Raw genomic sequence first — 12,681 nt, forward strand, 5'->3', positions numbered from 1 at the left:
CTCAAATTTTTTAATTGATTATGTCAAAATATAATTAATTAAAAATACCAGTGTTTTTGTATATAAATAGATATGGTCTAAATTATGTAGGGAGTTTGTGCTATCCAAAACTTTAATTTGCGAAGAAAGAAAGGTTAGCAAGCATTTTTGGAAAACAAAGAACCTTAATACCTGGAAATCAAGACAAGAAGCCTTTAAGAATTGTTAGATATAGTTAAGTGGTTACTTATTATGGTTTTTGTGTGACATCCACACTTGAGGTGTTTTCTTTTCTTTACATTCATTGTAAATTTGATCATTCTTGTGTGTACTTGTTGTGTAAGCAAAGGATAAAGGTGATTGTGTATAGCATCACCATAAAGAGTCATTATTGATTGTTCGAGGTTAAGATTGCATAGACGAACTTGTACATTTGTAAAATCTACATCATTGTAGTGAAAATCTTTCCAAGCTCAGGTTGTTTGGAAGAAGACTGGATATAGACTCATTTAAGTCAAATCAGTATAAACTATTGTGAATCTTGCTTTATTTTGTTTACTTGGTTTTCACATTTTTGAAAGATTGAAAGACTTCATTTGAAACAACTATTATACACTGTATTTTTAAAGAAAGGAAAAAATAATTTTTTGTAATCTAATTCACTCTCCCTCTTGGTTGAGATCTATTGGTTTTAACAATTTTAACAATCATATGATAATCACAAGTGAAAACTACAATCACAAACATACAAAAGGTGAGTTAACTTAAAAGAAAACATAGTAATTAAATTTACAAATATATAATAATAATATGTCATAATACGCCTATTAATTGGTTTTTAGTCGCTTAAATCAGTTCAAGAGGCAGTTCCTAGTTTGGAGGTTGAAGGACTGGTGGAGTAGTGAGTTTCCTTTTCAACTCATCAAAAGCTCCCTTGCAAGCCTCATTATATTCAAAAGTCGTCTCCTTCTATAGCATTTAGACAGTGACAGTGACAGTGACAGAGCAATATTGCTAAAATTTTGGATGAATTGCCTATAAAAACTTGCATGTCCTAGGAAAGAACGAACTTCCCTCACAATGGAAGGGTAATGCAAGGTAAAAATCACATCTATCTTGATTTATCTACTCGAAAGCCCTTTTCAGAAATTATATGTCTTAATATTACTCCTTCATTGACCATAAAGTGATATTTTTCAAAATTTAAGACCAAGTCAATTTCAATTCACTTTTTCAAAACTTTTTCTAAATTGTTTAGGCATTCATCGAATGAAACTCTAAACATGGTGAAGTCATCCATAAAAACTTCCATACAACTTTCTGTTAATTATGAAAAAAATACTCAACATACATCTTTGAAAAGTTAAAAAAACATTACATAATCCAAATGACGTCCTAGTGTAAGCATAAGTGTCAAATAGACATGTAAACGTGCTTTTATATCGATCTTCAGAGCATTTATGAATTTGCATGTACTTAGAAAAGTCATCCAAAAAATAGTAAAAAAATTTACCTGTATTGATATTATATATATATTATATTAAATCTTTGATAGTACATGTTTGTTTGTAACGATTTTTATTGTTTTAAAATTACTTGATTAATTTTTTAAATTAGAAGACAACAAATATAAATATAAATAAATACAAGTGTATCTGTTATTCTGAGAGCATAATTCTGTATTCCCTAAATATGATTATATAAATGAACATTTTTATTTTTATATGATTTCCAATTACCTCAAAATATTTACCAATTTTATTGATATTTTTTAAGGAAACAAATTATATATTTTTTAATAATTATATATTTACTGACGTGTGCTCTTAGTCAAAGTATTGAGTTTTATAGTTACCTACCCACCTACAACCCCCGCATTGATTCATTGAAACATTGAGTATTTTTTTATGTTTATAATTTATAACAATAAATAAAAATGTGAATATATTTATTATTTCTTACTAAAATAATAATGAAAACTATTTTTTTTTACAGAAATATAAATAATAATATACACTTTTTACTTATATTTATAAATAAATTAAATCTACAAATTTTGAAAAAAGAGAGGATAAATTTGATGGTGAGAGTATTATTGAAATAAGAAAAGTTAATGTAAATTGGCTATATCACATAACAGAGGGAGCCATTCGTTTGAGAAGATGGGGATTGAGGGGGCCCACAGATATCACTATTATTTGTTGTGTGTTGTATTCTATCGTCATCTCTTTCGATGTGGGATTGAATCCTATGGCTCAAGGCTACAAATAAATAAATAAATAGCAAGAAAATAAGAAAAAGGGTTTTGTTTCATTTCGGTTTTTCTCTTCATCCACTTCTCACTCTCACACTTTTCTCTCACACAATCAGATTCAGGTTTGAACACTTCTTTTCTCCCTTTCCCAGTTTAGGTTTCTGTCTTCAATCTCTGATTTTCCCCCAATTCTCTCCCTTGTAATCTAAAAGATTGTTTCTTTGCCTTTCTTTCAGCAATTCTTTAATTTTTCTCATGGCTTCAGATTCCAAAAAGGATTTTCCTGCTGGTATGTTTTCTTTCTAGATGCGGTGAACCAGTGATGATGTTATTGTTTTGTAGGGTTTTTTTTTTTATCCCATCTGCTGCAAATTCAGTGCATGTCTTATCTGTCTTTCTTTTTAGATTGGTATTGAAAACATTATTTTTCCTAAATTAACAAACTTTATTACCATGTTGATCTCAGGTTATGCTTGTTTGTCACTGTAGTGAAGATGTTAACTTTGGGATTAAAGGCTTTTGTTGGTTGAATTGAATTTACAACACGAGTTTGCTGTTTTGAAATTGCTTAATTATTCTCATGTGTGACTAATTCCTGTGTTGATGTTTATATATAAAGTATGAGTATGAACATTTAGTGCATCTAGTTTTTTCCCTTTATCCTTTTCTTTGGTTACACTGCATGGAGGTTTCTTTTTTACTTTTTGGTTTTTTTAAGTTCAATAAGTTTTCCTAGTGCTGCAATATGCTCTGAATAAAGTTATTTGTTTATTGGTTTGTCCGAGTTCATGGTTTTCCTATTTGTTATTTTCATTCCTTCTTCCATGTGATCAGAACAATAAGGGGAAATTGTTTACCCAGTTGTGGTTCCTTCGTACTCCTTCCATCTTATTTTCTGGTGGAAAAAAAAAGTTTGGAGTTGTGTCTAGGCATGGCTAAGAGTAAGGAATAATGTTCTGTCAATTTTGAAGTTGCACTATTATGTAAAAGTACTTGCTGTATGAAGTTTTGCTTAATGAATCCTTATTGCTCTTATTATCGTGTAAATCTAAACTGCACTGTGTTGCCACAAATTCATGATTTGGATTTTTGATTGACTACCCTTGCAGAGTAGGCTGGATTGGATTGACCACCCTTTCCTTGTAGAATAGGCTATTTGAAAGTTTCTGCTTATTGGTGCCTTCTATGTTTGACTTATTCTTTATTTGATTTGTTTCACTTTTGTCTCCTTTTACATTTCTTCTACTTTTAGTGCTAGAAATTTAGCATAGCTGGAATAGTTTTTTGTGAACCCTTGAAAATGCACTAGTTTCACACATGTTGAGATTTTCTTAGATGACAAAGCTGGTACAGCAGAGAATAAAACTTCCAAAGAAGAAACATCATCTAAAGATTCTCCAGCAGGACCAACAGCTGCTTCTGGACCTGCAGCTGGGTTTCCAAACAACCCTTTTGATTTCTCGGGGATGGCTGGTCTGCTCAATGTAAATCAGTACCTCTGTTTTGTTTTTTCTTATTTGTATCATGTGTATGTCTGGTATAATTCTATTTCTTAATAACTATGGCTTGTTAATTGTTAATTGTTAATGATGTTGTGTATGTTTTCATGCATTTTATGAGCACATACCATCTTATAGATATTGTTGATTTTTACGAATTCTTGCTTTTACATGTCCTGGTGGTTCTCTGGATTTTGAGCCTGTGGTTGGACAATGAAGCTGGAATTTGTGAGGAAAAAAAATTATTTAGATTTTTTGGATTAGATTCTGGTTAGTAGTTTCATTTCTTATAAGTTATAGCTTCTATCTTTGAATGAATTTTTTACAGCTTTTCTATAGGAATCTATTGAAGAGTATATAAGTGCGGGAATTTAATGTTTCTTGAGATCTTTATATGGTTTGATCCTTGTCTTCCCTTCTTTTTTTTATTTTCACTCAAGGGAAACTTGTTTGTTTGTTTGATGTTTAGAGTTGACTCTCAGTTTCAAATCTACCGTGACATTTCTTCATATTGGATATTAATGCTTAATTATTAAATGCACAGGATCCAAGTATCAAGGAATTGGCTGAACAGATAGCAAAAGATCCATCATTCAATCAGATGGCTGAACAGCTTCAGAAAACTTTTCAAGGAGCTCCACAGGATGGGGTCCCCAACTTTGATAACCAACAATATTTTTCAACCATGCAACAGGTTATGCAGAATCCTAATTTTATGAACATGGCCGAGCGTCTGGGTAATGCATTGATGCAGGTAACTATACTGTAAACTTCTTACTTGTCTTTTTTTTTCACTAACTTTGACCAGTTGATAGAATATAGACTTTCTATGACAGGATCCATCTATGTCTGCCATGCTTGAAAATTTTGCCAATCCATCAAATAAAGACCAGCTTGAAGAAAGAATGGCACGCATCAAGGAGGATCCATCACTGAAACATATTTTGGAGGAGATAGAAACCGGTGGTCCTGCTGCTATGATGAGGTTTAGGAAAGCTAAAAATATATTTTTGTTGTCTCACTCTTTTGGCATTTCCATATTATTTTTTACTGTAATATGTTATGCCAATTAGCCTCTGAAGTGGTTCTCTTTATTTTAGGTACTGGAATGATGAAAATGTTTTGCGGAAGTTGGGACAGGCAATGGGTCTTGCAAATTCTGGAGATGTAGGTGCCACTGCTGAACATTCTGGGGGAGATGAGACAGAAGATTTGGGAAATGAAGATGAATCAATTGTTCATCATACTGCTAGTGTTGGTGATGTGGAGGTGAGATATAGCTATATTTTCTACATGAGTTTGCTCTTAAATCTCTCTTTTGAAAGAAATATCGAATTTATTTTATGGTTGAAAAGTTGAAGTTATTCTAATGATACAATAAAGGACAAATAAACTCCCTTTGAAGTTGAGACTGAGATGCCTCTAACTTCATTTTTTTTTGGAGAGCCGAGCTTGGTAATATTCTTCATCACTTCTCACAAGTTTGCCAGTCACACAAGCGTCTGGAATTGTGCATTAGGTTTTATTGTTAATTTAGAATTATATCCTCATCTGTTCTGATATTATTTTAATTCAATGGCTTTATGGAGTAGGATATCTAGCCTTTTTGTGCTAAAGGACTATGGGTTGCCCAGGACTTTAGGTTGATTTGTTGTTGATTAGGTTGAGTCCTTTGGGTAGAAAATAAAGATGCTATTTCTCATGCAAGTTGCTACATGCAATCTATGCTATGAATTGGTTGATGCAGTTGGTAGGAGTGTAAATTTTGAATTTGATTAGTTGATTTGGTGCAAATCTCAGTCTTTTTATAAATGTATAAATATTAGGTTGCTTTTAGCTCTTGATGTATCTTTATTGCTGTTATTTTGTTTCCACTTTCTTCTGAAATCTTTTTACTTATGAATTTCTTTTTTCATCAATTTAAAAGTCCATCTTATAAGGTTTTGAGTTAATACAATATAAATTGGAACTGGTGAAATCATTTAGAGAAAAGGTGGATCAAAGTCTTTTTAAAACTTGAATAAGTTATTCCCAATTTCTTTTCTAAATCTATGTAAATTAGTCATTTTGTGTGGCAGTTTCATGGACAGGTTTTGTATGCTCTTATACAAGGGTTATGTGCTTTTCTATTGTTAACTTTTGGGGAATAGAAGATCGAATGGAATTTAAAACATTCATTTATTAAGGGTTGTTTAGGCCGCTAAGCTATCTAGTTTATATTTGTGATTTTGAAATATTTGAGAGCTAAAATCTTAGACATATCTTTAGGGCTTGAAAACTGCACTAGCCTCTGGTGCTGACAAGGATGAAGAAGATTCAGAGGGAAGAACTGCCTTGCATTTTGCCTGTGGATATGGCGAGGTATGCTAATATCTGTAGTAAATATTTTCTCATCTTTTATATCATGCCTTTTGTTTCTCATAATTTCTGCTTATGATTTTGGGTGGTGTCATTAGAACCATGATGGGAGGGATATAAAGGATGTATTGAGGAGGCTCAGGGTGTTATTTAGGCTATAGAAAAATCTGATATTTGATTCCTTTATGGTTGACACGTTCTTGATATCCTTTCAGGTGAAGTGTGCTCAAGTTCTCCTTGAGGCTGGAGCAAAAGTGGATGCTTTGGACAAGAATAAGAACACTGCTCTCCATTACGCAGCCGGTTATGGCAGAAAGGAATGTGTGGCCCTTCTGCTTGAAAATGGCGCTGCAGTGTAAGTAGTAGTCTTTTCCATCTTGCATATTGAAAAAACGTTCAAATATTGATTCTGATGCTTACAATACCATGTTTCAATGATTAATTGTTGTTCCTTTCTTTTTGAATTTGCAGTACTCTGCAGAATATGGACGGGAAAACTCCTATAGATGTTGCGAAGCTAAATAATCAAAATGAAGTCCTGAAGCTACTTGAGAAAGATGCTTTTCTGTAGTTGTAATGCTGTCAGCAACAAGCAGAGGGGAAACTGAGGGGAAGAAGGGCATCATGACTTATTTATTTCTCTTTTGGTTTCTTCCAACCCTTTAGTGTGTTGAACTAAATTCGATTAACGTTATTGGATGTGAGTCACCATAGAATTTGTCATCTATGTTCTTGTAATGCATTGATTGTTACATTGCATGATTTTGAAGCTCAGTTCCGTTATAATTTATTTCATGTTTCAATTTTACTATTATGATATTACTTGGTGCCAGAAATAGTTCAAGTGATGTTGAATGAGAATAAAAGGCAAGTTGAAAACACAAGACAAGGTGTGTAGATTTTGAAAAGTGATTCAAAGGATCGAAGCATTTCATGGGTTAAATCTTCTTTAACTTTTAGTTTCATGAGTAAGCTTTGAAAATGCTCCTTCAATCCTTTGCTAAATTTCTATTATTTGAATTTATAAATGTAATACTGATTTTATATTTACCTTGAAGATCAATTGTGAAATAAGCTTATCATTGATCTTTGCAATTTAATGTAATCTTTGATTAGCTTATTTTGAATATAGATGACAAATAATTTTATCCTTCTGAATACTATCTAAGTTTGTCTTAGTTTTAATAAATAATTTACGTATTAATATGATATGAGTATTAATATTAATAATATTTTTTTTTTCAAATCGAATATTGAAACGAAGACAAGTATCTTTTTATCAATTCCATTAAATCGAAAATATAAATAAAGTTAGTTTTAAAAATATTTTTTTCAAATAAGTTATCTTAAAGTGTAGGTTTTAGAAAATTAATCTTTTAAAAAATAACTTTAGTTTCATAATTCTGAATAAATATATAAATATATTAAATATTTTTCAAATAATTAATATTTTTTCATTAGTAACTTTAATTAAGATAATGTTGAAATAAAATCCATTAATAATGATAATTAAAAGTTTTTATTCGAACTTTCGATGCTATTACCAACAAACAAAAATTTAAAATACATATGCCCATTACTTGAAAATGTCTTTTAAAAATATAAATTTAGTATTTATTTTCGATTTTTCTTACAAATATCTCTCAATAACATTTTTGTCATCTTTACATTCAACACTAATTTATGGAGAGAAAAAAAAAATCTAATTGTGTCTCATCACATTTAACATTAACCTATAAAAAAATCATGTCATTTTTTAAAGTTATTATTGTAAATTATATCTTAATGTAATTTTAGTTTTCTAGTTCATTTTTGCATTTTTAATCTACTTAACTTTATTAATAAAATAAGATGTTCTCTTTGTATATAAAAAGTTTGAAACAAGAAAGAATATAAAATAAAATTAAAGAAAATACATGCAAAAACAAAAGAGGAAAGTAACAGAAGATGGTTTTTATACAAGAAAGTGATTTTTAAGTTTATCTTAGTCTTATAAAACCAGTTTAAAAAGTAAGATTTATAATTTAATCTTATCTCTAGTCGATGTGAGACTTTCAACGGAAACAAACATAAAAATAAAATCTCATTAAATGATATAAACATAATCACATAAATATGAAATAAAATGTAAACACAATGATACAGGAGTTATGAGAAATTAAGAAATGTAATCCAAATATAATTTATTTACATAAGAGTATTTAGGAAATATACAAATACAAACACTCACAATTACAAGGTAAAGTAGAAATATTGGAAGGTATTAGTATTACATAATGGCACATATTCTACGCCTACCTCCACCTGTTTTTCTATTATTTGCCTCTTGAAGATCCCTTTTCAGTCTTTCAATTTCCTTATTAGATGAAGTTTGGATTGATTTATAATTTTCCTCAGCTTTAAGTCTAGCAACCTTTTCTTCTTCTAACATTTTCATAAGCTTTGTAGTTTCTTCATTCAACTTTGATTCAATCTATATATTCAAAAATAAAATTATTATTTTAAAACTAAAAGAATGAAAATTAAGAAAATAATGATATATTTAACCTTTAACAAGTAAATTTAAAAATATTAGAAAGTATAATGTATAGTAATGTACCAAATCGGTCATTCGTTTAAGCTCATCATCATATCTTTTCTGTAGTTGTATTTTAATTCCCAATGTTTCTGCCTTTTCAGTTTCAGTTGCTTTCTCCTGCAATAACAAGTAATGAACTCATAATTTTATCTATGGATAATGATACTTTCACAGTATTTTAATATTATTTACGTGTTATTATGTAATTGATCTATGTTGGTGTTTATAATTATTATTATTGATTATAGAGTAATTTTAGATCAATAACAGAATAACAGATAGATGATATTAAAATTTTGTCAAATTATCAAAATATCATTATCCTCTATGTATTATTTACTAAAATATCAATATTTCATAAATGTTTTCGGACATGTATAAAAGTTTCACCTTCAATTTTTTGAACAATTCATTTGTAAAGGGTTGTCCAACATTATGTGACATAACTGCATCCACAAGATTGAGAAGTTGTTGAACTTGTTCCAATTGCTTACTTTTGTCCTTAGTCCTATTATCGAAAAGTACTTTACGATTGCCACATAAAGTAAGGATGTCCTACAATAATGTTCAACCTCCGTCATAATTAACATAATCTCGTAACAAACACACATGCACACACATACAAACACAAACACGTACACACATTTTATTAAATTTACAGACATAATAAAAATTTTAATTTGTTAACTAAACTTATTATAACAAGTTACCTGGAGAGATGGTGGACAATTAGAACCTAAATAATCATCAAGTGTCTCTTCACTGTCTTCTAGTTCATCTCCTCCCGTGAATACCACAATCATGTAATCAACAATTTGATGTCCAAATAAAGCTTGTAAGGTGAGAAAAGTAGCTTGTTCTTCTTCAGAAAAACGAGTTCTTACGGACAATACCAAAATGATGGCATGAATTCCATCTTTGGCTAAATCAATACATTTGACTATTTCTTTTCCGGCAGAACTAGTTCCATCAAATAACCCTACAATATATGATAGAATTTGAAGGAGCAAAAGACATAAATTTAACTCAAAGCAGGGAAATTTTTAGATGATTTACCTGGGGTGTCAATAACATTAATAATTGGTCCATCTTTCATTGCAGTTGTCTGCAATTCACAAACACTTGTTACACCAGATGAACTTATCTTTGACTTGAAGGCTTTCCTTCCAAGAATATTATTTCCTGTTGCACTTTTTCCATTACCAGTACGTCCAACTAAAACTAATGTCTTCACCTCATTAGACAAGGAAGCTTTTCCCATTTTTGTAAATTTAGATTAACACTACAAAATAATATGTTTTAATCAGAAATATATGATCAAAATAATAAACATAGATTTCTATGGACAATAAGTAGGAAAAAAAAATTAAGAAAGATATGTAAGTTTTGAAATATGAAGTGTGTATTAAATCAAGTATAAACTGTGTTAAATTAAATAACATTATTAAGTTAAATGTAATTTGTTAAAGAAAATTATTTCATGCCTATTTTGAAGAAACTTGTGTATGTGATGGAAAATGGGGATGCAAAAACTAAAATAAAGATGATAAAATATATATATGAAAGGTTATTTCAAATTTTAATGATATGATTACATAAAATGTCTAACTTTAAGAACCATTTTATACTTGAGGAAATCATATAAAAAGAATCAAACATTTTAACAAGTAAAATCAAAGTGTAGTTGAATATAACAAGAAAATAATATACTTAAACTAAAGGCATGAGGAAAGAATAAATAAAACAACTTCTGAAAGATTTCAACTTAGATTTGCGAATAAGTTTTTTATGTTATTTTAAATTATTCAACATATATATTTCTTTTTGGACATGTACTAGAAAATAAAAATTTTAAAAAACATATTTATTTAAAAGTGACAAAACAGGTTAATATGTCTATTTCTAGTTTGGCAAAAGTGGAACTAGATGAGCTAATCCACCATATTTCGAAGCTTAAGCTAGTTTTTCTCATTCTTTGAAGCTATTTAATTGCTAAAGTATTTTTGGAAATGGAATATTTAATTTGAAATTATTAAGATGGCTTATGGAAATTATTTTGTGAATCTAACTTGGAAACTTTTCAAGCTTAATTAACTCACTTTCTTTCTTTCGTATATTTTTCTATTTTCTGATGTCTTTTAAGAGGTATATGTCATGTCTCTCTTTTTATTGTAATTCAGAATGATCACTACCCTATTGATTTCCTTTCCTACATTTCATAATAGGTATATTATTCTCTTGTTAGTTTTAAATAGGTATATTATTATCTTGTTATTTTTAATCAAGTATATATTATTATCTTGTTATTTTTAAACAGGTATATTATTATCTTGTTACTTTCAACCACACTTTAGTTATATCTTTCAATATGCTTTAGTTTTATCTGTGCTTTTCTAAACAAGTTTAGTTTCTTATACTTGAACACCTATAAAATGGTTATGAAATCTTTATAATTCAAACCAGGTTTTCTCAAATTATATTAGGTCAGAATATATATATATATATATATATATATATATATATATATATATATATACACGCACACACATAAAACATATTTCTTAATTGTTTTTAACACACTTTTAATCATTATAAATGTATGTTTGTTGTGTTATTGTTTTACTTAATTTATTTTTTAACTTGCAGTTGTACCTGAATTTGATACGATGGAAGAAATTACCTTATTTAATAAAGAAAAGACATTAGTTTTAGTTGGATGAACTGGAAATGGTAAAAGTGCAACTGGAAATAGCATTCTTGGAAGGAATGCCTTCAAACTAAGAATGTCTTCTTATAATGAATCACGTATTTGTGAATTACAGAAAAATGTTATAAAAGATGGTTCAGTTATGAAAGTGTTTTTTAACTGTATTTGTGTCATTAAAAATTATAGTGATTTCTTCTTACACTATGAGATCATAAGTTCTATGTGCATAAATATAAAAAGTTCATTCCGAAATCCAAAAATTATGTTTTGTAGAACTATTTGATGGAAGTGATTCTGTTGGAAAAGAAATAATTGAATGTATTGAGGTGGCTAAAAATGGAATTCATGTAATTCTTGTGGTGTTCTATGTGAGAACTCGTTTTTCTGAAGAGGAAGAAGCTACTTTACGTGTTGTGCAAACTTTGTTTGAACATAAAATCATTGACTACATGATTCTAATTTTCACCTGAGATGAACTTGAATATAATAAAGAAACACTAGATGATTATATAGGTCAAGAATATCCTCAACTTCTTAAGGTATTGTATCATATTATCATTTAAATTAATATATGTATATTGCTCTTATAATTGTTAGATCAAAATTTGAAAAATAAATACATGTTATTATGTGGACACAAATTAAGAAACTCTTTGACTTATATATATATAATAAAAATAACTGCAAATTAAAAAATATTCTTTGACTTATATTTGGTGTAATCAAATTATATTTAAACAAATCTCAGAATTATTATATTATAGACATATTGTTCAATTATATGTTTAATTATTACTCATTCAGTTAATATTATTTTGTGCTAATTTCTTAGACTATATAGGACTTTATAAATTTGATGATTTTGATAGAGTTTTAATATTGTTGAAGGATATTTTACTCCAATGTGATAATCGCAAAGTGCTTTTTGATAACAAGACTAAAGATGAAAAGAAGCAATTACAACAAGTTCAACAACTTCTTAATCTTGTGAACATAGTCATATCAAAGAATAATGGACAACCATACACAAATAAGACATTTGTGAGATCACAGGTAAAATATTTATGAATTTTAAAAATATTTTTTAAATTTTACAAAAATTGAATCCATAAAAGAATGATTTTTCTTAAAAGTATAGAAACTAAAATGTAGATGCGACCGAAAGTATGTGATGAGCTAAAACAAGATTAATATGGAAAATGTACTCATATTTAAGTATTTGCATGTGTAGAGAATATGAGTATAAATATTGAATATTACTTAATTATTGTTCTTTTAATGATACTTTAATTATCTTGAAATATAG

General features: G+C 28.8%; 2 protein-coding genes and 1 pseudogene across 3 annotated transcripts; 2 read left to right on the top strand and 1 right to left on the bottom strand.

The window, feature by feature from the left end:
- Positions 1 to 2,207: 2,207 nt before the first annotated feature.
- LOC106762359 (ankyrin repeat domain-containing protein 2B) lies at positions 2,208 to 6,907 on the top strand. Its single transcript, XM_014646228.2, has 9 exons — positions 2,208 to 2,355; positions 2,470 to 2,522; positions 3,569 to 3,717; positions 4,277 to 4,486; positions 4,569 to 4,717; positions 4,833 to 5,001; positions 6,001 to 6,093; positions 6,306 to 6,445; positions 6,562 to 6,907. Exons 2-9 carry the CDS (start codon positions 2,489 to 2,491, stop codon positions 6,659 to 6,661), a joined length of 1,044 nt encoding a protein of 347 aa, XP_014501714.1. The 5' UTR covers positions 2,208 to 2,355; positions 2,470 to 2,488; the 3' UTR covers positions 6,662 to 6,907.
- A 1,300-nt stretch (positions 6,908 to 8,207) lies between these two features.
- Positions 8,208 to 10,259, bottom strand: LOC106761388 (immune-associated nucleotide-binding protein 9). 2 transcript variants are annotated; one of them, XM_014644939.2, is made up of 6 exons: positions 10,153 to 10,259; positions 9,725 to 9,950; positions 9,379 to 9,647; positions 9,059 to 9,223; positions 8,690 to 8,785; positions 8,209 to 8,563 (listed from the first exon to the last, which is right to left on the bottom strand). In XM_014644939.2, exons 2-6 carry the CDS (start codon positions 9,927 to 9,929, stop codon positions 8,360 to 8,362), a joined length of 939 nt encoding a protein of 312 aa, XP_014500425.1. In that variant the 5' UTR covers positions 9,930 to 9,950; positions 10,153 to 10,259; the 3' UTR covers positions 8,209 to 8,359. The 2 variants fall into 2 exon arrangements, with proteins under 2 accessions (XP_022636074.1, XP_014500425.1); XM_022780353.1 differs by lacking the exon at positions 10,153 to 10,259 and having other exon boundaries at positions 8,208 to 8,563; positions 9,725 to 10,021.
- Positions 10,260 to 11,334: 1,075 nt separating this feature from the next.
- LOC106760642 lies at positions 11,335 to 12,615 on the top strand (annotated as a pseudogene).
- Positions 12,616 to 12,681: the final 66 nt, after the last annotated feature.

The sequence above is a fragment of the Vigna radiata genome, chromosome 5, assembly GCF_000741045.1.
Source record: "Vigna radiata var. radiata cultivar VC1973A chromosome 5, Vradiata_ver6, whole genome shotgun sequence".
NCBI classification, from domain to species: domain Eukaryota; kingdom Viridiplantae; phylum Streptophyta; class Magnoliopsida; order Fabales; family Fabaceae; genus Vigna; species Vigna radiata.